The following is a 25,098-nucleotide window of genomic DNA, read 5'->3' on the forward strand; positions in this document are numbered from 1 at the left end:
GCAAACATTCCTGTGCTCTGTGCAGACATGAACCACTAACTCCACACAGCATTTTCCTCTGATAAGCAAATGAATCCATTTTAGCCATTACAACCCTGGGAATCTCTGAACTTAATTCCATCACACAGAAGACACTGCAGCACATTTCCTTCCAAGAAATGAATACCACCAAAATTAGTTCTTGAAAATTAATCAGTGCTACTCAAGTACTAGGGGGGAAAACTTTTTAGCCTCAGGACACACAAACCACACACTCTTTCAGGAGTGGAGAGTGCAGGCAAGATTTGGCTATGAGCATGTGTATAGGGGTAAACCTTCCCACTGGTTTTTTGCCAAAAAACAGAAGTAGTTTACTATAATCTAATACACTGAATAATTAGCTGCACAGGCATTTCCCTCTTTTTGTCACAAGATGCTACACACAGTTCTTCACCTCAACTGCACACATGGAGACACGGTCACCGAGCAAGCAGAGGTACTTAAACACTTAAAACTCTGTAGACCATGGCCAAAAACAAACATACAGTCTCCCAACAAGAAAGAATTTTGTTTATGTGGTTTTCATATTTGCTGTTTTCTATCACCTTGTGGTTAAAGTTCTCACATTACCTAGCCCACAAGTGGCTTGATTTATAACAGACTGGATTAACTGCATTAACTTGGTAACAAAAATGAGCCTTCTACAATGCAAAGTGTCAAGTCTCAGCTAACCAAGTTAAGTCAAAAGATGGACAAAAGATTATTAATTTTTTTCATGGCGACCCTGCTATAAGTGTTTCACAACAATCCCTGTCACAGTAAATGAACACAGGATGAACAGATACAATATGAACAAACTGGGGGAAAAACCATTTTTTCAACAGATTTCCACAGGACTCACCAGTTTCAGGCAACTTTCCAGAGTTCACACTTGTACCATGGAGCTGTAAAGGGTTTTCAAGACACAGCTACATAAAATATTTAACCACCTACCAGCATTAACAATGGCATCAACCTCAAGCAGCGTAATGTCACCTCTGTAGAGAGAAACTTTCTCACTCAGACTTTTCTTCCCTTGCAGATCTTCTTTAGCGTTTTCACCTACAAGCCAAGAAAGCAGAAAAGCCAGGTTATAAGACTGGGTGCGAGGTCATTGTTTACAAGCCCTGAACAAGCAGCAGTACGGTGACAGACTGCAGTTTCTTTCGGCTTCACCTCGAGAGGGCAGCGGTAACCCACAGAGACACCAGCACTGCCCTAACATCAGGCTGCTCATTTGTTACTTGTTCCCAAATACAAGCTAGTGAAGCACTGAATCCTTATCCACGTAAGGTTTGGTTAAAAAACTGTAGAAACATTCATATTTTTGGACTGAGATCCATCAAGTAATTTTATTTGGTAATCATAAGGGTGCATATTGCAAAAACCAATTGAGGAATTAACATTACCCTCCTAACCAGAGTAATAATTTCTCCAATCCAGAATTATAGCAAATGAGTACAAAAATACACAAGCACACCATTTGCCAGCAGCTCCAAAATTCAGAAAGACTTCTGAAGACATGTAGCCAGACAACAAGCCTGAAAAAAGATCCACGCAAATTTTAAACTTGGAGCTCTGTCACCTTAAATTGCTCAACTAGGAGGACGCAGGTGGTGAAGACAACACACACTAGCTTGCAACAGATTTGTTACTAAATAATGTTATCACAGGTCTCTTATTCCTGTAAACTCTTGAGAGTTTACAAAATCACTTCATTTATATCTGATTCACTCCACAGAACAGCTCAGTTACCTCAAACCCTTGCACAAACATACTGCCCAAAGCTTCACCAAGTTAGACACATACATCACCAGAAATGAACTGAGAAGGGAAGACTACGAAATTCACTTCTACTATTACTTTTTTAAAATTCTTTCTAACACAAGTGTCAAGAAGCTTGAGTTCATCTACTTGTCTGCAAAAAGAGTCTCCAATATTTAGTGAGAAAGCAGCAGCAGTCCAAACAAATTTGTTCCTCTAGTCTTACCCTACATTTCCATCAACTCAAGAACACCAACTCGGACGTGCCAGCAATTCCTTCCTGAGCACAGAGAGCACATCCCCAAGCTCCTGAGTCCTGTCCCACAGCGGCAAGACTGAGCAGCAGGCTGAGACAGCCACACACTCAGACCCTCTGGCCTGGCCTTGCCTTGACATTCCCAGCCTCTGGCTGCCAGGCAACAGCTCTGTGACATCGCAGCTGGTGCCAGCACCTGGCACGGAGCCCGTGGGCACAGCTCAGCTCGGGGTCAGGCCCAGCAGCTCCCGGGGCAGCTGTGCCATGCTCCGCCCGGGGCTCTCCCTGCTCCTGGGGCTCTGCGTGGCCTCGCTGCTCCCCAGCACGCCCAGAGCTCTCGGCCGTCCCGCCAGGAGCGCGGCCCGGCTGCCCGTGCCGGCCCAGGGAGCGCGGCTGCCGCGCCCTGGCACGGGCAGTGCCGGCCTGGGGCCCCTGCAGCTGCACTGCTGCACCCTGCTGGCCCTGGCCCTGCTGCTGGCCGCGCTCGGCCTCGGCTGCAGCCTGCGGAGAAAAGCCCGGAGGCAGCGGAGAGAGGTGAGGGATGGGCACCGGGCAGCTGGCATGGTGCCAGGGCAGCTGCAGCCTGGAGGGTGAGGAGCAGGGCCAGCCCTTGTGCAGAGCAAAGCCTGGGCGGGCACCAGGGCTCCTCTGCCTCTTCCCCAGCCCCGTGCCCGAGCCCAGAAGCAGAGGTTGGGCTCAGCCCCCTCCCTCTGTCCCAGGAGGAAACAAGGACAGGCTGAGCCCCCAGAACAAGGGGCTCAGAACTTTCCTGACATCCTCCCCACCCAGCCTGCAGCCTGGGGCAGCCCAGCCAGGCCCCAGGAGAGCCCGAGGGGGCCCAGCCCCTGCAGCCCCTCTGCCCCCGTCATCGTGCTCCCTGCCCTGTGTCTCCCAGGAGAAGAGCTGGACACGCTCAGCCTGGCCAAGGACCTGCTGCCTGGCTGAGCGCTCCCCCTTCAATGAGGAGCCGATCGGTCGCCAGAAGGAGAACTCTGCCTCCATCAAGGGCTTCCTGAGGCACCTGCGGCAGCGCTGCCTGCGGGGGGACGCGCTCCAGAGGGGAAGGAACAACCACGTGTGGAAGGACTTGGACGAGGAGGCAGCGCTTTTCTCTGACTGAGAAAACAACACCTGCTAGGCACATCGTGCAATATACTGCAACATTACCCTTACAGATGTCATTGTTATTAAAATTCATTATTAAATAAGACAGCTTTTGTTTCTGTTTTAACTTTAGTCTTGCAAACAAGTTGGTTGTTACTCTTATGAGAAAGTGAAGTCAATGGCCACTAAATCATCTCTGCACACACACTCACGAAGGATGGAGTAGACCCTGGTACATCCTTTCCAGAATGTGGGGGCTTAGGCTACTACTGACAACACACAAAAGTGTGGCCTCAGTAATACATTACAGCTGAAAATCTTCACCAGAAACAGCTGAACATTCATGTCCCACCCTCTAGATCCAGCAGTCATCTTCTACCCCTCTGCCTATACAATCCAATTTCATTTACCTCTTCCTCCTACACGATCCTTTGGTCCTTCAGTCATGTACAAAACATCTCAGAGTCCACAGAGCCACAGCTTCAAGTAGGATGAGGTTGATGACCTGAGCTCTTCACACCAAATAGAGAAAATAGGCAGTCCTAGCCCTCAGCTTTGTTTACAACTCCGTCCAGATCAGTTGTAAAGAAAAGGGCCTTTACAGCTTACACAAGGGTAGAAAAATGCCCTCCAAATTAGATGGAGTCTGCAAAAACCACACTTGCAAAGAAAAAGGGTAAAGATGATCTGAACCAAGTGAATAAGGGACTGTCAGAACATCTCGCTAGAGGGAGCCCCCACCCAGGACATAGATGTACTCAGCTGGTGCAATGGACAAGGACGGCACAAACCTACAGTATTGGAAAAACAGCCCTGAAACTCAATCACTGCTCAAATAGCACAAGTTTTAAAGTCTGATAGACTTTAAAGTATATTAATTCTTTAAATAGATCTCAACCATCCAATTACAGAAATCCCTACAGCAATACCAAAGAGCTTACCACTAAAGGGAAGAGAAAAACCTACAGCTTGAAGAGTTTATTACAAAAGAACTCCACTACATTTGCATTTTAAAATGACTGTTAATAAAAGAGTAGAGCACACACAACGTAGCAAAAATAGGTACCAAAGCCCCATAGCATAAAGTGATACCAATGGCAAAGCAAAAGTCTCTTGGCATTCTATGAGCAAAGGCCAATAAGAGAAGCAATCCAAGAGAGAACAAGTGAGAAGGATTGATGGCAGCAAGGCTCACAAACTCACACTGTAATAAGGGAAGTTTGTTAAACAAGTAACATGACACATTTCTCTTCAAGTTCATAAAAACAAGCAGCAGACTGGATTGCAAGTAAAAAAAGCTGAATACAGCAGAGCTCCATCATTTCTAGTCAGCTTTAGACTCCACAGCTGAAAGAAGTAACTTAACCCCTAGTTCAAAAGAAGTAAGTTTGCCCACTACCTCTTCCCTGCTACAATAGCTACTAGTAGGGACACAACCCCACAAGGAAGGCTTCTCTAGGAGAATCTGGAAAAAGAACCTGAGCAAGGGAAAAGAACCACATTACCCCCAGACAAGAGGCAGCCCTTCCTGGAAGAATCCTCAGCAAACACTTGAGTAGGACACTAAACCACTTTTCTTGGGTTGCTGAAAACACAAAGGAAACGAGCAAGCTTTAGGAGCACATCTGACCCTGGTGGAATGTGCAGCAGCAATTCTGCTACGCACTCTGTGCTTCTTCCCTTCGATGCCTTTTTTTTTTACCTCAGGCTTTGTTTCCACGAGTTTCCTGTAGAAACCACAAATGATGAACTATTAGCAATTACTCATCTCACATCTAATAGAATTTCTATTCCATTTGTTTCTGCATAGGCTTATGGAGGGTTAAAAAGACAGACTGTAAGACCTGTAATAATATGTGTCTGCTTCTACTCCTACTAAGTGTGGATGATTGTATAGGAAAGGCAATTGCTTATCTAAATCAAGATAAGCATTATTTCCATATGTTCCATCACCAGCGGAAAAGCACTCACAGATGCACTGTACTACTTCAAATTTGTAGTACAGATTTGCTCTATTTTGTAGGACAGATTTGCTCTATCACTTCTTGGACTTAAACGAGATCAGAACCTGAGCACAAGGAAGAAACATCTGTTGCAGACAAATCACTTTCTACCCAGCCAAAAACGCACACAACATGCAAGTCAAAAGCACTTGATGATGAACACCAACACCTTCTCCCTGGCTGCACACTCTGCCAATATGGTCTGTTTCAGCTAATTACTGAGTGGCATAATTGGATTAGCTGAGGACTACAGCCAAGTACCAAACTCCGGAGACAAACAGACACCATGAATCACAGAATGGCTGGGTGGCACCTCCAGTGATCAAGTCACCCAGAGCAAGTTGTCCAGGACCCTCTCTCAGCTGAATTTAAAGTATCTCCAAAGACAGATATTCCACAACCTCTCCAAGTAACCAGTTCCAATGTTCAGCTACCCTAACAGTATGTGTGTAGCTTTGCTTTTTAACGCTCAGAAAGAATTTCCTCTTTCAATTTGTGCCTTCTACCTCTTGTTCTGTGGTGGTGTTTGAGGGTCCCCAGAATGAGGGAAGAGATGAGACTCTTGACTCAATGTTTCAGAAGGCTGATTTATTATTTTATGATATTGTATTAAAAATATTATACTAAAACTAAAGAAAGAGAAAGGAGACATCAGAAAGCTAGAAAGGAATGAATAATAAAATGTCATGACAGACTCAGAGTCTGACACAGCTGGCTGTCATTGGCCATTAATTAAAAACGATTCACATGCAACCAATCAAAGATGCACCTGTTGGTAAACGATCTCCAGACCACATTCCACAGCCATCTTGTAATTATTGTTTACATTTCGCTTCTGAGGCCTCTCAGCTTCTCGGGAGAAAAATCCTAGTGAAAGGATTTTCATACAATCTGTCAGTGACATTGTCCTGTCACTGTGTAACACAGAGATGAGCCTGGAGAGATCTCTTTTACACTCTATGTTTATAAACACTGATCAGACCACATCTGAGGTACTCTTCTTCAGTTTAAACTTCAGCTCTCTCAGTCTCTCCAGCTACAGGAGATGCTCAAGCCCCCGCACCATGTTTTAATCACCTTTGCAGCTCATCTGGTGCATGAACTGCACTTCCCAGTTCTGCACCACTGACCAACCTCCTGAGGTCACACTTTGCCCCATCTTCAAGGGCAGGAGGCCATGGTATCTCCTATTCAAGGTTCTGCAGGAGGCAGCATGAGATATCCCCCATCTGAGGGCTATGACTCACCAAAAAGCCCTGAGCTCAGCCGCTCAGGCCAGGTTTAACATAGCGATAGGGCTACCAGCAACCCTCAAACAAGGTTCTAAGTGTGAGCCTTGACTTTTCAGCCACGTTTAAATGGGAGCCAGTGATGACATTTACACATTACAGACAAAAAGAGTGGCATACCATGAGAATTGATCAAAACAGCCAGTCCCTCTGAACAACCCACACAACACTCATGCAAAATGCAATTTTCTTGTGTTACAAGGTCTTGCACAGTCCTTAAACAACCTTTTTCTCAGTCTATCCCACACAGCTCTCTAAATCCCCAAAATAACAAAGCTGAGAGGCAAAAAACCCTTGAAGTCTGGGAGAGAAAGAGGTAGAAGGAAAGGAGGGAGCCTGCCTTTATTATGAAGTTTTTGTAAACTGAGAGAAGACTCAGTATGGAAAGCTAAAGTACAAATAACAAAGTTTGAGAAAGGAGTAACAACAAACGAGGAGAACAAGAACAGGAATACATTCCCAGTTCTAATTTGTGATGCACCCTTATCTGCAGGGACATGCAATTGTCAATTCATAAATCAGAGTCTTCTCACTTCAGCAGCATGCACATTGACAGCAAAGACATAAGTAGGCTGAGACCCTTGGGTATTTGTGTGTTTACTTGGAGAGTCACCATCCAGCTGTTCTGGTTGCTATGCCTGCTGGGGATTTCATGATTTAGGGTCCATGGAAAAGGCTGCTGCTTCAGCTGTGACTCAGGAGGAGATGTGCTTTTTCTGTGTGAAGAAACCCTGTCTTGTTTGGTTGGTTTTACAACACGGATCTTCAGAGGTATTCCAGACTGTGTAATGATATTGTGGGATAAAAATGCTGTTGGATACGGTATTCTGCTAAGTTCTTGCCCAAGCCTGATGATCAGTACCTCACTCCAAGTGATACCAAGAATTTCAACACAGATTCTTCTCAGTGAATGGCAGCCTGAGTTGTACTGAAGTTCATCAAATGGTCAGCCAAGGTCACATAGAGGCAAGAACTACACTGCATTGCCTCAAACTCAATTCCTACTTTATAACCTTCCTCTACTACAAAGAGTTCATAATGAACAATGGAAGTTCAAAAATGGAGACGCAAACATATGACACTGCTTTAGAGCACTGTTCATTGCCCCATGAGTACATTAATACTTGTCTATAAAACTAGAGGACTGCAGGTAATTCAGCTTCACTAGATTCCTTCCAAGACCAAGCAGATCCCTTTACTGCAAGAGCTGTGTTTTGGCAATATCACAGCATTTACACAACTATTCCTGGTGTGCTCAAGCTGATCCAGTACCACCTGGGATAACTATGAGCCTGCATCCAAAACATACCACCAACAGCGCAACATTCATCCGCTCACTTTTATAAACTGTTGTCTTACATAGCAAAAGTTATATTATCATTATGGTGCAAGGATTCCATATCACCAGAGTCCCGTTTCTCGTAGGCAGCTCCTCTAGCACTGACTGTTCCTGGTCCTTGCAGCAGCCATCTGATTCGAGTTCCCACCAATCCACTCTTTTGTACCACAGGTTGGTACACCTGTTTGGCTACAGGTACCACAGTTTGGCTACAGGTGTTGCCCATTATCATCAGGCCTTCTCCTAATCATTCGTAGCAGGGTCCAGCTGCAACTCGTCAGGGGATATGATTACATTCTACATTACCTTCATTTACTCATACTGTGTTCCCCTACAATAAACTGTCTGGAAAAAAATTACTTTTCATGACCAATCAGGTACTTAGTCCTCAGCAGCACCTGTTTTACTTACCAAAATGTGAGAACCCATTTAAACAGGTGAGGAGGATTAAAATAAGTTTATAGTGGGGAACCACAACTTCATCACTCTCATTCATTAACTTATTAAGCTGTCAGACAATTTACTCTATTTTTTCTGCTTTTTTAATTCTCTTCACCATTGCTGAGCAATAACTTCTCTAGTTGAGTATTACAGACTTCTGTAGTACTTGAAGTAAAGCTTGGAAATAAAATGTTACTACCAGAAAACTACGAAACTTGTGCAAAACCGTCAGCAAATATTTCATGGCATTGTCATTGAAAAATCTCTCTGCCTGACATAGCCACAGCTCACCAGGTGGGTGTACCAACTTTAGTTTTCTAGTATTGGGGCAGGTAAGTAAGGGTTATTTTTTTTCCTTTTGTTCTTCCAGTCAGGGAATTTTTGCCCATATGTTGCTAGGAGACAAAAATGACCAGGTACTTGAGAAAGACAAAATAAGCTGCCAAGCTCAGGGGAGGGGTGCAGCTGGCTACTCTCTCTCTTTACGTGGGGGTTCCTGTGGCAAGAGCAGAGGTATCCCAAGATTTGGGCTGGGGGAAGGGTTGGGTGCAGCTCCTAGCTTTCTCTTCTACTCTTGGCATTGGGAAGGGAAACAGCCTGCAGTCACTGTGGGAAAAATCTGCTACCACTGCAGGATTCTGTCTTCTGCCTTCTCCTACCATGAGCAGAGTTCTGCTCATAAGAGCGGCCATTGCACTTATGACTGCCTTATTAACAGCTGACCTCACTAAACAAAGGACACTTCAGCATCTGTCCGGATGCCTTGGGGAAATCCTGGGATCTCTGAGCCCCTTCACCCTCTAAAGGAGCCTGTGCTGGCTGTGTTCAGGAGCCAGGTAGCTGCTGTCCAGTTCCACTGTCCTTCTGCCACTGCTCTGAGTTTTTTGCTACTGGAAAAAGTAGCAGCCACACACCCCTGGCCTGCTGGGACACCCCAGCCGCAGAGTTTCTGACACATCTCCTTTACCTTTCCAGGATTTTGCTCATCCCTGCTGCTTCCAAGGTTCCTGCTACAGCTCATTACCCTATCAGGAGGGACACCATGACTGGCTGCCCTGGGAGTTTGTAAAGGAAGATTTTTTTTTTTCCCATCTTTTTTGCCGGCCCGCCCGCCATTGCCATGTGAGGGGAACACGGCCGGGCCCGCCATTGCCACGTGAGGGGGAGGCGGCCGAGCCCACCATCACCACATGAGGGGGAGGCGGCCGAGCCCACCATCACCACATGAGGGGGACCATGGCCAAGCCACCAGTGCTCCCTGAGGGGGAAGCAGCTGAGCCTGCCATTGCCGCGTGAGGGGGACCATGGCCGAGCCACCATTGCCGCGTGAGGGGGACGTGGCTGAGCCCACCATCACCACATGAGGGGGACATGGCCGGGCCTGTGCCACAGCGCCCCCTGCAGGAGTGTGGGGGAATCACCGCACCCACCCTGGCTGGCCGTGAGCCAGCAGCGCCCCTGCTGGCCGTGCCTGGAACTGCACCTAAGGGGAAACCGCCACGGCCGCGAGAGGCCAGGACTGGGTTTGTGCTGCTGCTGCCACTGTTGTTCTTTTTTGCCTTGTTATCCCCATACTAGTGTCCTATACTATCCCTATACTAGTAAAGATGTATTATTCCTTGTCCCATATCTTTGCGTCAAAGCCCCATAATTTCCAAGTTATAATAATTCGGAGGGAAGGAGGTCATATTCTCCATTCCAAGGGAACTTCTCACCTTCCTGGGCAGACACAAATCTTTCAAACCAAGACAGTAAGTTCTTATGCAGGTGCAAAAGGTGATGTTTTCTCTGTGGAGATATTAGGCTTGGGGGTAGCTCTTACCTTGCAGCATTTTCTTTTCCCTACCCCTAATATACCAGATGTAATTTGCTACACTGAAGAACAGTGGAGGTTCAATCCAAACAACTTCCAATACTTGAAGACAACTCTACCACTACTCATTTGTGTTGCAAGTCATGCTTGCTTCATTCAAAGACTTAAAAAATGGAAATTAATACAAACTCTCAAGCATTTACAAACTCACCAGCAGCTAGCAGAAATATCTAGCTCTATCGTCTTTTATGTATCTACCTAGAAATCAAAGACACAGCAAATCTCAAAGCCTTTAAGTCAATATAAGAATGTCTGTGTACATCACCTATTCTCCTGGATTTAGTTATTTGTAGTACACTTACAATTCCTTTCCCTATAAGAACAGTGGTGAGAACGCAGAAAGATGGGAAAAAACAGAAAGGAACTCTACTTTTGCTTTAAATATGACTAACCCATACTCTCAGTGACAGCTACATGAGGTCTGGGATTTGTTTTCAGTGGATGTAGATTCATTAGGAAATCCCACCAAAGGGCAGCACTGTAACACACAATACACTGGTGGGAAAGCAGTAGACTACCTCACACAGAAAAGGTTGTATTGAGCACACAGGAATAAATCCAGTGCAGGCTGAACTTCAACTACAAGTCACACCTGTGCAGCAAATGGAAAACACAGAACCTGGAGCATATTTACAGTCTAACCAGCCATATCAAGGAGACCATCAAAAAAGCCTGTAACTGCACAAACAAGCCTTTGTGAACAAGCAAAGGGCAGGATAACAACAGGGAGATGTTTTAAAGCAAGACAGAGGTGCACCAGTTTCTTCATAGCTACAGTTTCTTCATACCTACTCTGCATTAGAGATACAAAAGACTGTCTTTTGGACAGGAGCCTTTGGGTAAACTCTAGAGAAGTCTTCTGCAACACAACATTTGATGACCCACTCCCAAGGATGTTATTAGTGCAAAGGTGATTGCAGAGAACTACTTCCACTCTCAGAAATAAATGTATTGGCTACATCAGCACAAGGCAGAGAGGCTTCATTTTCCAACACGTGCATTCTATAGCATCCCACCCCAAAAAAAAAACCTGAAAATGTTGGTGAGGGTCCTTGTGGCACATTTCTGCAAACATGCCAAGTCAACATGCAATAGCCTGCAAGTCTCAGGACAATCTCTGTGCACAAACATTATGCTTCTCCCTCACACTACACTGAAATAGAAAATACTTCTCAATATCATTTCAATGGTTTTTAAAGCTGTGCGAAATCCAAATTTAACATCCTTCTACTGGATTGTTAAGCCTTCTCTCCAGCACAGAAGAGCATTTTCTGGGCATTAAAAAAAAATAAGCAGCACTTCCTACAGGGCTGAGAAATTTTCTCTCAACTCATTTTCCAAATACACATCAGCTAGATGTCCTCATATGGAGAAAGCCACCTATCACTTCACAGAGTAACTACTACCATTTAATGGTTGGACTCAATGAACTTAGAGGTCTTTTGCAACCTTAACAATCCTATGATTCTACACTGCAATTATTCAGATCCTCACTGGCTTGTTAAGAGACATTTCTTCATGCTGGGCATGTAGAAATGAATCAAAAAACGGCATATGAATAAAAATGGGAATACTGAATCAAAAAAGAGAAGCCAGGCTTATGTTGTTTCCAGTGACTGGGTTTTTAACACATGTGTAATCAAGTGTTAAACTGTGCATGAAGCAAATACAGCTACACACCAAAGTTAGTAAACACAATCCAAACAGAGCTTAAACTGCACCAGTGATCCCCCAAGCCCATCAAGGGAGTTAAAGCAGTATCATTACTTCCTTTGAGCATGAGGTTAGGTTTCAAACTTGTTGCAAGCCTTCCACACCCAGAGCTGGGTGGCCTACTCTGTGTCATCACTACTTACAAAGAGCCAGGCAGCAAGTCCCAGTTGAGGCAAGAGTTCAGCACCTTCATTAATACCTGTCATATCTAAGCTACATCAAATTAAACCAAGGCATACCAGTCTCTATCTGTCTAATCAAAAGAGGGCTCCATCTTCTGCAGAAGGACATCAGCTTTTTCCCCCTGCATTTGAAAATATCTTGAAGTCACAGAGGCAACGGATCCACATAAGTGAGCCATGAACAAGGGTACAATTTAACAGCTTGGTTTTGGCCTCAACCTAATCATAGGCACATGGCTTCTAATCAGGCTGGCACACTGGCTCACATCTGTCTGCAAATCCTGTGAGGACATATGCCTCAATCCATCAAAAATTATAGATTGGGGCACTAGCCAAGCTACCATGCTGAGAAAAGCTAGATGACTTACTGAAATTGTACATTAATTTGGGGGTTTGATCCTGCAGTCCCCCACAGTCAAAAGAAACTCACCCTTTATATATAAAATGAAGAATGGAAAAAAATAATAATCTAAGAAAAGACAGAAGCCTAAATATATAGCCTGCTACTTTTTAAGATATGTTAAATTATCTTACTCAAGTCAGCCACCAAAATATTCCAAGCTGGAACCTACAATTTTTCTCAGCAGTTTCTGAGGAACAGCACATCCCAAGTTAAAGCATCACTGCTGCTAAAGCCGTCCTCCCCTCACACCCAGACCGAGCCTGCCAGCTGACAGCACACTGCATCATCTTGACTTCCTAACTCTACTAAGTACTTCCTTAGGGACCTCTGTACAAAACTTCAGTGCAGTGACATTCAGCAGCTACAAAAAAAAAGGATTGTTTCTCATCTTGCACAGGACAGAAGCTTGAAAGTTATTCATCTGGTCAAGACTCAGTCACTAGGAATTAAACATAAAAATTATTCTTTCTGGCAAAGATGTGCCTAACTTCCCTTTGTATCTCCACCTACTATCCCTTTCTAAAATCCATCAAGAGCTTGCAGAGCCTCAGTAAGGACACCAATTTATCAATTTGTTGTTGAGAGCAGCATCCTTTCCTATGGTTAACTTTTTCCCCTCAAGGAGCTGTCTGACACTGCAGATAAGAGAGCTTTCTCAGCTGCATGCAGAAGAGCCACAAAAATAATAATTCTATCCAGGACTTGTATAAGCTTAATGCTGTATGGAAGTTACCTCGTTAAAAAAGTCACAGAGCAGCAGCTTAAAGAGAAGTCATCATCTTAATTACATCAAAGACAAGTGATTTACTTTCTTAGAGAGAGGATTAGCTACACTGGATTTTGTGTTCTTAATCTATGTAAACAGACCTGAACTTTTTAATAATCATCATCTCACACTTGCTGAAAGCAAGAAACTTTTTTGTTTTTCCCAAAACCACTTCAATGCCAACTGTAAAACAAGCATAATCTCTTTGGCAGCTAATCCATCCTATAAAGGTTACTCACATGAAACTCACCAGAGAATTACAAGGTCAACTGAATACATCTTCAGTGTCTTTGTTTACTGTAGTTTCCCTCCACCTCTTGGACTAAACACACTGATTTACCTACTCACATCAGGGATATCACTAACTAGAGATGATTCACCTCCAGCAGCAAACAAACACACAGAGCTTATTGCTCAGTTTAAACTCAAGTAAGCTTGCACCTGAAGAGTGTAATGGTTTAGGATCACCAATCTGAGTTTCCTGGCCAATGCACCAATTAATGCACTGCATCTAGAGCTGGCCAAACATCAGGGCAGCCACTGGAACTATTTACTCATTTTCTGCTGCAAGGTATGGATTAGGAGGAGAGCAAAGAAGGCTCAATACTTTAAAGGGTATAAAGAAAATTTCATTAACAGAACCAAAAGAAAAGAAATAGTAAGAATTCAGAATAAACATTCAGACTGCTTCTCCTCCCTCCAACTTTTTTTTTTTTCTTCTGATAACGTAGAGACAAATTTGTTATTTTCAGTCAGTTTATCACTTAAAAAATACTCTTACTTCAGTTCACTTAGAGGAACTTAGAGGGTCTCCTGCCATGCCATGGAGACTTTTCCACAAGAAACAGCTCTCTCGTGGTTTTAACTGTCACAAATAGCAGCGGCCCAGAAATCTGCAATGGTGAAGTCCCTCCCATGGTTTGGCAGTCTTCCCACAACTATCACCATGGGCCATCTCAGCTTACTGGGGTGCAGTTTTAAGGATGGGCTGCTCTAGTAGAGAAACAAAAACTCTCTTCTTTTATCTCAGGGAACAGAGGTTTTCTTCTTCTACCCCTGGGGCAAGGTTTCTCATCTCTCTCTGTTCAAGCTCCTCGTTAGATCACAGCTACTTCAACATCTGCTTGTTTCAACACTGGTGATTCTGCTAATGGCTATGGCTAGAATGCTACATCCCCCCAAAGCATTCCATGAAAAAAACTCTGGTGTATCAGTTGTATCTTCAGCATAGCCTTACAAGAGAATTTCAGCCCAAGACTAAGGCATCTCCTCATTCTCCTCCTGGCCCAGCTTGGCCAACATCCAGTTACCTGCTCAAAGGCCAGAAGCCAGAGAGTTTTTCCTGGGGCTTGTTCATCTTTAAATGCCATTTCACAGAGGTATATTCAGCTCTCAAGTGATTTAACAGGGTGCCAACATTTAAAACTAGCCAGTTGATTGGTTCTGTCAGGTCCAAAGGAACCTGCCAAGGTCCTTACAGGGAATCACTTCCATGGCTCATGGATTTCCTTTCCATAACTAAAAACCAAATTACATGAAACCACGACAAAGGATTATTCCCATCTCCGTACTGTGCAAGTCTATCTTTGGAAATCAATAGCCAAAGTATGTATTGAGAAAGCCAGAAGGGTGGGGGGGTCACCAGATCACATGGTCAGATCTGCACCATTGTATCTGTTGAGGACACAACATGAAAGGGCAGCCAAGAGCCAGAGCAAAGCAGAGCACGCAGGGCTCTGGTTACACCCTCCTGCCCTGGCAGCCTTGGATACCTGCTGCAGCCAAATACCAGCTCAGCATTCAAGTTACTCCACATCATGCCATGGGCACACAGACTCCTGCACACCTTCAGCACACACTAAGAACATGGTTTGCCCTTCTCGCCCCTCTAATTCCTTTGCTGCTTCCTTAATATGCATATAACATGGACAGAGAGCAGAACTGAGAAAACACATTTTCAGCCATGTCCACAAAAAGCATAGTTAATTTCACAAGAATTCAGAATACCTAATTACCATAATCCTCACACAATTGACAGAAATCACAGTTGTTCGTTTTTTCATGGTGCTCCCCCAGCTATTATACACAGCAATTAATAAGCAGTGCTGTCCATGTGCATCTAAGAGACACAGATTTCTAACCTCAAACACACCAGTCTTGAAGAGACCCTGTGATAAGATGTTTAGCATGAGTAACAGTGGTATGCCATGAATACATGAAAAATAAGGACAAAACCAGATAGAAGCACGAGTTTAGGCAAAGCTGGAATTCACATTCAGGGCCACAGGTAACCTTGAATGGTGGCACACAAATTATTGCTATTTTCTGTGTGTACTCAGCAGAAAAACTGCTGCACTCTGAACTTCCTCAAACCAAGAGTTTCAGTAGCAAAAGTTGGTTTTTTTTTTGAGCAAGATAGCTTCATGTAATTTTTGCTATCTCAATTTACTTTCCTCCTTGCCACTCAGCTAAGAATCTATTATAAAGACAGTAGTTACAGTCATTGTAAGAAAAAAAAAATCACAATGAAAGCTGATGGACTTGGATTTTTGGAGGGGAAATGGTCTGGAAACATGCAGGTTTCACACAGCTCTTACCAACAGATCTTGTGATTGTCAAACTGGTCTAACAGTCTCAATGTTCTAGCTGAACATAATTTCTTTTTCTGTATAAACCAGTGATAATACTGAAGGGTTTTGAGAGATGCCATTTCTTACTTGTAGAGGTCTGGCTGAATTTCACTGCAGTTTAGTAGTGGTGTCACTTTCCAAAGTCTGTTTAATACTTATCACCTTGTTTCCTAGTTCCTGCAGGACAGATAATCACATCAAGCAGGGCTGCACAGAGATACTGGAGAGTTACTTGTGTTAGTTACCCATCTCAAGAAATGCTGGCCAGAGCTCAGTGTTACTACACATTTTCTTTTCACCATGCAGCATTTGGACTGGCTTATCTACATGCTTTGTCTCTGTAATCTTGTGTCAACCCACTGTGAATATTTAGAAAGCTACACATTGATAGTACAACAATGCTTTTATTAAATCCAAAACTTATGATTATACATAAAGCCCTCAGTGTTAGATTAATTTGAATAGTTTGAGCCATATAATTTTCTTTAAAAATAGCACATTAAAAAGATTCAGAGACTGCCAAAACATCTAAACATATTTCTAGACTTGTTTAAAAGGACTGCAGAGTACCATGTAACCTTAAATAAACTCAGTTATCGCGTCCTTCCATTTTAACTTCATCCTATGAAAAGCAGCTCCTACCACCAGCAAAGATCTTTAAACCACCACCTGAATTTGCTGTTTTCTTGGCATCACTGTCATACCAATGAATTCCAGGGCTGTGAGAGTCAACAGGACTATCAGCTGCCTGGAGTTAAACAATATCCCTTATTCCATTTTCTGAATTACCCAATCAATACAACAAAATATTTTTCTACCAGTGACACAAAAAAACTCAATAACAACGAAATTCCCAAGACCCTAATTTTTAAAAAAGCTTTCCAGGAAAGTTTTCTTTTGAAGTCATCTCTCAAATTCACCACTGCAGAGTAAAGATATCTTCAGGAATTAGTGTGTACCCAACAAAAAGCTAATATATGTATTTAACCTCAAAATACACTCCAGTTGTTAGTCTACATGGTGGCATTTAATTCACTGGCAGCATAAGCTCCAGTTGCTGTACGAGTGCCTAACAAAGTGGTATTTAATAAACAGCATTGAAACACAAGGATATGAATTCCCGAACTTCATAAAACAAGTTCATCATTCACATGTTGTCAGGAAGACACTCTGTATCAAAGTACATGAGAAAGCAGATGAGATTTATGTGCTTTTGGTCTGTCTGAAGGATAACAAGTGGAGAGAATGATACCTTACAGTACATTCACACTATCCGGCCCTCTATGGCAAGCTCATTCTTTGTTTCCAAAGCGGGCAACCCCTCATTTCCTTAATAAACAGTTAAACCAGAGAAAGCTTATATTTACAGGACCACTTAAAGAACAAAAGTTTTGTCTTCCTACCATGCCCTCTTGACATTAAAGAGGGCCATTTGTCACTAACTGTCCCTTTTCCTTCCACTGCTGCAACACCTGATCTCTGAGATCCACCTGTGCAGCCAGGCAAGCAGCACACCAAAAATCAGGGGTGTTGACAGCACAGCCCTACTGGAAAGGAACATGCCCACATCAGATTGCTTCCCTCAGTGCAGAAAAGCGGGCACCAAGTTTAGTCTTTGTATTCCACATTGTGCCACCCTCTTCCCAAAACCACGACTTAACACAAACATTGATCAGATTCCACGCCAACATACACCAACCTAATTAATTTCTTATGGCTAGTTGTGTTCAAATGAGAAGCAAAAAAATGTAGGATTTTTTTAGTCACAGCACAGCATTTTACAAGATACTGCCTCTGTGAACTTCCAAATATTTTTTAATAGCTTTGCTGCTACAAAGAGACAAAGCCCTTGCCAGATGCCATTCAGTAACTTTACTCCTCAGGAGCCTTCACATAGATGCGCATCCCTCTGTTATGTTGCTCTATTACAAAGACCTCCATCCTCACCAAAACACTGAGCTTCCACCAAGTTTTGCTGGTTTTCTTCAGAAGTCAGTTCTGAAAACAACTTCTATCAAAGGGTAGAAGAAGGGTAGGGAAAAGCTTTCTTCTACAAACTAAGGTATGTTCTTCCAATTTGCCAGTAAAGAGCACCCATGAAGTGCCCTAGCAGTGAGATTGGTTCCTTCCCAATATGAACCCCTTAGGTCATTTCAGTTTGCATCATTCTGCATACAGACTTTTTAATAATCCGCCATTACACTTACACATAACAAAAATGGATGTCTAACTGGAACTCCCCAATACCTTCTAGTGAGTCATTCCCACTGAAAAACGGGCACTGCGAAGGTTTTACATTGTACACACAATTTTTCCTGACAGCCAGTACAAAAACTTGTGCAGTGCTGAACACCAGTTGAGTACTGAGTGTCCACAGGGATGGCTGCCAGCTCAGAGGCTCTGCCCTTCTCCTACAGCTTCTTACTCCAGCAGCTGATTGATTGTGCCTGCTTCACTTGATTTGTTCTTGGTTGTTTTCTTGATTTCTTCTCATCACTCTCCCTGAACAGCCACTCTATGCTTTACTAATCAATCTGTCATTTTTTTTACTCTATATGGTATTGGGAGTAAATTGTAAAGATTTTTTTCCAAATTCCCCATCAGTTTTTGTTTTGGCTTGACAAACACACAGAAGATTTTATTTTCACCATCACCTTCCTTCAGACCCCTTCCATTTGTCAGTGCAAGCAGCCACCTCTTACTTGAGGGAAATATCAGAACTTGACCATGGTGTTGACAGATCATCACCAATTCCATCACACCTGGGGCTTCACTTGCTCTCTCCAGCACCTCATTCAAACTGCACCTGTTGCCCTCTGTATGTCCCATCAAACAGAGCAAAAGTTCTCATCAGCTAAAATAAGATTTAAATTCTAGTTTTTCTGTAATTCAGCTCAAAAAGACAGCTTTTAGACACACTTGATATCTTCAGAACAGGGTCAACATTTAAGAGAAATAAAGTTTGAAACAAATGCAGTAACAGCCACACTAATACACATATTTCTTTTAATTGTTCTAATCAGTTGGAATGTGAAAGCATTTCAGCAGCCCAGCCTTCCAGAAGTTCACTATTACACATGGCTTACTTACAACAAATACATCAAAGAAAAAGTGTCTAAGGATATTTTTCTCCTGAACGTACACTGTAACAAAACCTTCAACTAGCAGAGAAGTGTTCCAGCACAACTTTTGCCTTGGAGCATTTTTTGCAGTGAACTGGGTACTAACAGCAAGAATGCAAGAGCAGCTACAAGGAAATAAATTCACTACTGCCATGATTCAATACCCACATATTAGAAACTGACATTTTGCTTCTGTGAAGTGTAACAGCAATCACAACGTAAATCCACACCTTGTCACTTTCAGCAGCCCAAGTAATGCAACATCCGTGAATTTCAGTGCTTTAGAGAGAATCTGAGAGTAGCAGGAAAAAAAAAATAGTTTGGGCTAGGAGGGATAAAGAGTCTCCCAGTTAAACCACATGCTGTACTGTATACTCCCAGGTCCACAGGCCTCCAAAATCAACTTGCAAGAAGTCAGGTACTCTTCTTTATTTCTATGCAGCCTTTGTTTTCTAGATGGAGAGGCTTTCTGATGTTGCAAGATATAAATGACCTACTCTGATGGGAGAAAGAGGTCTATGGGTACTGATGTAACACAGCTACTCAGCAGGGCTGAAGAGCTCAGCAATCTCTTGACATATTTTCACTTCGAAAATTATTCCAGATGCTTTTAGGAATAGACAATGGTAATAGCTGCTTTTGACAAGGACATCTGAAAAATCTGTGAGCTCCTTCAGATTGTGCTAAAATAAGTGTTACAGCCTGCCAGTTTAAAAACAGCTGATCAGCTCCAGGCCTCATTGCACCTGGACTATCACCATAAAACCATGTTCACCTGCAGCCAGGAGGTTACGCTACACACCTCTTCACCTCTTTAATGATAACAAAAGGGTCAGAAAATTAGTCCTATATCTGCAGAGGCAGGAAGCACTTCAGATCTCATAGTTAGATACTCCTTGAAAAAAACAAACAGGCTTCAGCCAAGTAGGATAGCAAGACACAGCAAAAAAAAAGAAACAGAAGAGGAGAAGGAAACTAGCTCAGAAGCCATCCCTATTCCTCCATACCCTTGTGTGAATGAAAGGGAACCAGACAAACAACAAGGCACTGTTACAGAATTATTTGCACAGCAGAGAAGCCTGCAAGCAAATAGGATTCACATTTTTGGTTAGTTCTCACTGCAAGTATTTAGACAGCTCTGCTGGTGATCACAACCATGATAAGGCTGCTTATGCTAAGGAAAGTGGAGTTAATCCTGGCCAGACTGAGGTTCCTCAGCCCATGAAAGCAGCCAGGATCAAATGTAAGGGAGACCCCATCTTCTCCAATTTCTGGATTCTTAGAAAATAACTCAGCTTGCACACCTACCCTCTGCTTTTGGGTCACCTGCAGCATTGTTTTGCCCAGACTCCCAATATCATTATGCTCAGTAAATTTAGGCATGACTGACTGCTGGAGTATCTGCAAAGTAAGACTCATGCAGAGAAGATCTATTTCAAACACCTAAGGGTTAGTGACTCCATCTGGGGATACCAACAGAGTTCTGGGACACCAGTGAGGCTTTATGAATTCTTGTTGGGATTTTTTCACCCCTGTCCCAATTTTAGGCTATCACTGTTCAAAACAACACAGGTTCTAAGTCTTGGCCTTCCTAGAAGTAACTTAAGACTGAGAAAACAGAGTGCTCTATATTTTACGACTCCCCCACTTCACTTACCATCACTTTCACTCTTACTTTTTAAGTCCTCCATCCATGTTGGAATAGTTTTTAACGCCACATAATCCCCCAAGTACTCTTTGCGCCTTTCTTCCAAGGTCATCTTCAGCAAACGCTCTGTTCAGGGGAAAGAAAAATAAAAAGAAGTTTTGCAAGCTTTCATCCATTGTTGCAGACGAGCCACAGTGACCAATGCACTGTCCTTGAGGAATGAAATGCCACTTGAGGGGTCCAAGCAAGAGTGAGGCAGTGAGTTACAACAGGAGCTGAGCATGGTGCATCTGTACCACTGCACACCCCTGTTTCTGGCTATCCCAAACAAGTTAAAATCTCTTCCCCACACTCTGGGCTCTCCAGGCTTCCTCCCCACAGCACTGCTGTGCTGCTTCTTCCTGCCACTTTAATTCCTGTATCAGAGAACAGCAACTTTAGTAGAGAGTTGTTGTTTTATAGGGTGTTTTCAGGTATGAAAGTCTGTTCTGTAGGTTTTGCATTTGTAAACCAGAACTTAAAAAACAAAAGTTCGAGTAAAGGCAGGGAGCTTGGTGGGGAATTAATAAAATGCTACTACACAACAAAAGAGATCGGAGCTACAGAAAATGTTTTGTTAATCGCTAACTGTCTGGGGTGGTAAAAAAGGCAAGTTTAGCTTTAGAGATTTTCATTTTAACATTAATAGGATGCACCTGGTTACCTCACTAAAATACATATGGGCAGTTGTTTTTGTTTTCTACTAAGAATGTCACCAACTCTTTTTTCAGAAGTTTAGTGAAAAGTAAAGCCTCAAACACCACATAAGTATGACAGCAACTGCCAACTTTGCTCTTCTTCAGACCCTGCTATAAATACACTTTTACAGGAAAAAAAAAAGCCATCCCAATGACCCAAAACTGCAAGCAACCCCAGCACTTGAGCTCATTTTTGCAGTCACATCCTCTTTTCCCTCCTTACCTCATCAAGTTCAGTATTAGCTCAGCACAGGATGAAGAGTTTTTTTCCCTCCCAAAAGAAGAGGGAAAAGAAAAAGACCAGTAGAGAACATCATGACACCCATACTCTACTCAAATGTCTCAGTCTGTTTTTACCAGTAGCACTGTGCTACTTTAACCACACTGACAGTTTTCTTGATATGTTAATCAGTAATAAATGCTCTTCAATGACTGGAGAACTTTTAGGGGTGTGAGGAAAGGCTAGACCAACATTATTTGCATTTTACATAAAGGACTAGGCAGACATAAAAAGAACATTTTCATCCCAAGTAGAAGCAGCAAAAGATGAACATGGAAACTGCTTCTCAGATCAAATCTTTAAAAAAACAAGAAAGAAGATCACTGGGGTCTGGTTTGGGGTTGTGTTTCTTCAAAATAAAATTTCTTCATTATGTAGGTAGGCTGCAGTCAGCCCAGCCTAATAAGCCAGTTTAGAACACAGCCTTCCTTAACAAACTAAGCTCATTTTGGTATTTTTTGACAGTATTACCAATTTCTTCAGTTGACAAAAACATTTCTCTCTCCTTATGCAGCCTGGTACCCCTGTGGGATATTTACACCTGCCATGAGAACTGACTGATGAGGGTCACCACTCTGCACAGCTGGGTATCCACCCCAAGCTCCAGGGACAGGAAACTCCAAGTATGTGAGTGACATGCACACTGGAAGCCCTGCAGGTGGGCAGACCTGAGAGAGCATGTCAGTTTTGAGGCACTGACAGACAGAGCCAGTCTAAGTGCCTTTTGCTGAAGAGGTGACAGAGCCACTCCTGTGCCTTCAAAACACAAGTTTTTCTCTACAGGAAGGTTTTACAAAAGTTTGCTGTTGTGAGTCAGCGGCAAGAACTTAAATTGAGTCTTACAAACCTCCCAGAGGATGCTCCCAACAGCCTTCACTGCAAGCACAGCTTTCTGCCTGTGGCAGAAACTTGGGAAGTTTGCAGGCAGCCCAGTCCTGTGTCTGAGGCTCTGAAATCACCTCCACTCCTGCTCCTGCTCCGTTTCAGCTGTCCTCATGGAAGATCTCCCCCGAGAGGACGTGGACCAAGCCTTAATTACCAAGAAAGTAATTAAGAAAAGCAAGCGTATTGTCAGTGGGTTTGAACTCAAATTTAGCAATCGGTGCTTTTTTCATTTTAAGAAATGCTTCAGAATATAAAAGGCTGAGAGCAAGAGCACTCAGAGCTTCCTAGGAAGAACAGTGCCAGTGAGCACACCCAGGGGTTCAGGGGTGCTTGGAAAGGTGAAGGCAGACCTGACAAGACTTGATTTGGGTAAGAAGGTAGGAAGCTGGGCTTCTCTAGTTTTCCTCTCCAGTAAATCAGGTACTTGATAAGAGCAGTCCCACAGGGCTAAAAACTGAAGGGCAATGCCAGCAATGAAGAGAGAAGCTTTTTCTGCCCTCCTCACTCAAAGTACTCGGGGCCAACATCAGCATGGTGCTGGAACAGTTACTGGAGCAGAAGACTGGCAAATGCTCTTCATTCTTACTGGGCAAAAAGACAGGGAGCTGTGGCCAGCTAGCACTCAAAACTGCATCCTGGATGGAAAAACCGATTTGCCTTCAGCAACGTGCCCATGCTGATGGAGACCACCATGCTCATAAGGGACTGAGACACCAAAAGTGTGCCACAGCAGCTCCAGTTTCCAGACCCTCCTGACTAATGACTGGAGTTCACCTGCCTGGTTATGAATTCACACAGACAGCAACAGAGCTGAAATAGACAAGAGGGAGTAATAATAACATTCACTAGAGCCCACCAGTAACTTTCCCCCATCCGCCTCTTGTATATTTCAAAGGTGAAACATACAGCATTAAGGGAAAAGCCGGTTGTAATTGATCACACATAAACAATGCTTGAGACAATTTAACTGTACTTTCTTCATTGAAAACAGAAACTTTTGCCAGGTAGAAATTTGTTGCCTCGCCTTTACTACAGAAACATGGATTGTAAGACAGTTTGAAAGAAAAAGACTCACTTCATTCGAGAGGAGTTTGACAGGAGCAATTACACTACAGAAAAATAAGTTTATTTCTGTTTTAACAATTTTTCCTTAGAAACGTGCACTTGAATCCTGTTCACTGAACTGGTCTTCAGCCCTCTTAGCTTGAAACAGAGTCAAAAGGGTGATGGAAGGAAAAAAGAGAACTTAAAACATGACCCTCCCATAGGTATTTCTTCCTCTCCTCATCTATTACTACATTATTTGGAACACGCCGGGCAAGAAGCTTTCCTCCTCACAGATATAAACGTCACACTTCCACTCGGTGAATTTTTTTCTTAATTTTTACATTGGTCTCCCCAGATCGACACAAAGTTCAAACAAAACAATGCATCAAATGCTTGGCCCACAGTTTTCATGCTCTGGAGTTTAGCTTAGAGGCTTTATAAACTGAAAATACACAGGTCAGGGTCCTTAAAATATAAAAAAATAGTGGAAAAGACGGGACGTAGGGAAGCTCGGAGACTCCCATACCCCAAACATTTCACCCCATCTGAACGACGCTAGAATCCAAACTGATTACACCAATGATCCAAACAAACCCGCTTCTCCTTAGAAAACAAACCCACTGAAAGCAGAAAAAGCACGTTTCCAGAGCATGTGCCCAACTTTTCGGCCTGAAACACTCCCACAAGGTGACTTGGGGGCGGGCAGCCCTCCGGAGAGGGCTTGTTTACCGCCCTCCCTCCGCCCCGGGGCTCCGCTCCTCACCGACACGCCGAGGTGTGAGGGGAACATCCTCAGTTCCCGCACGGCCGGGCTGCCATGAAGGCTGGCTCGGCCAGGAGAGCCCAGGACGAAAGCAGAGCACACGGAGTTCCCCCTTCCCCACCCCGTCCCCTCAGCCGCGGCCGGCGGCAAGCGCTGCCCGGTGCAGCGGCGGCTCTGGAGGCACCGGGACCACCTCCCTCCCTTCCCTCGCTCCCTCCCGGCTCAACGTGGGCTTAAAGGCGGGAGAAGCGGGCCCGGCCACCGGCAAGGGCGATAATACCTTTCTCCTCCCGCCACAGCTTTTTCCGCTTGTTGCCGGGGTACATGGTGGTGTGGCTGGCGGCGGCTTTGAGCTGCAGGTTCCCCAGGCTCACGAGGGGGTGGAGGAGACGCCGCGCCAGAGCCAGAGCCGAGCGATACCGACGCCCCGCGCCGCCGCTGGTGCCGCTGATCCCGCCGGGTCCGGCTCCGGCTCCGCGCTCGCTGCACGGTGCCCGTCAGCCGGGTCACGCCTCGCTCTACCCCGACACCCCCGCAGCGCCCGCCCCGCTCCCCGCCGCCCGTTGGCTCCGGCAGCCGCCGCTCAGCAGCCGCCTCCTCCTCCTCCTCCTCCCGCACCGACCAGGAGGAGCCTGAGCGCGGTGCTGCCGGCCCGGCGGGATCTGGGGGACTGTGTGGTGCGGGGACACGGCGCGGCGGGTGCTTGGGTGCGACACTGCGTGCTCTGCGCGACGCTGGCGCTCGGAGCCCCCGCGGGGCGACAGGGAGGGAGAGAGCGGGCGGACACCCCGGTGCCGTCCCGCCCCGCCACCGCCCCTCGCCCGCCTCCTCCGTC

The 25,098-nt window shown here is 44.4% G+C and overlaps 1 protein-coding gene across 7 annotated transcripts in view; it reads right to left on the reverse strand.

The window, feature by feature from the left end:
* The window catches only part of MACROD2 (mono-ADP ribosylhydrolase 2), an 849,382-nt gene extending 824,646 nt beyond the window's left edge, over positions 1–24,736 (reverse strand). For 5 of the 7 annotated variants that reach the window (XM_074536850.1, XM_074536853.1, XM_074536852.1 and 2 more), the window contains exons 1-3: positions 24,544–24,736; positions 20,561–20,677; positions 973–1,080 (exon numbers count right to left, since the gene is read on the reverse strand). In XM_074536850.1, the coding sequence (XP_074392951.1) occupies positions 973–1,080; positions 20,561–20,677; positions 24,544–24,589 (271 nt within the window). In that variant the 5' untranslated portion in view covers positions 24,590–24,736. The remainder of the gene's footprint in view (positions 1–972; positions 1,081–20,560; positions 20,678–24,543) is intronic. The other 2 variants (XM_074536851.1, XM_014268149.3) reach the window with 1 other exon arrangement.
* Positions 24,737–25,098: the final 362 nt, after the last annotated feature.

This window comes from Zonotrichia albicollis, chromosome 3 (assembly GCF_047830755.1).
Source record: "Zonotrichia albicollis isolate bZonAlb1 chromosome 3, bZonAlb1.hap1, whole genome shotgun sequence".
NCBI classification, from domain to species: Eukaryota; Metazoa; Chordata; class Aves; order Passeriformes; family Passerellidae; genus Zonotrichia; species Zonotrichia albicollis.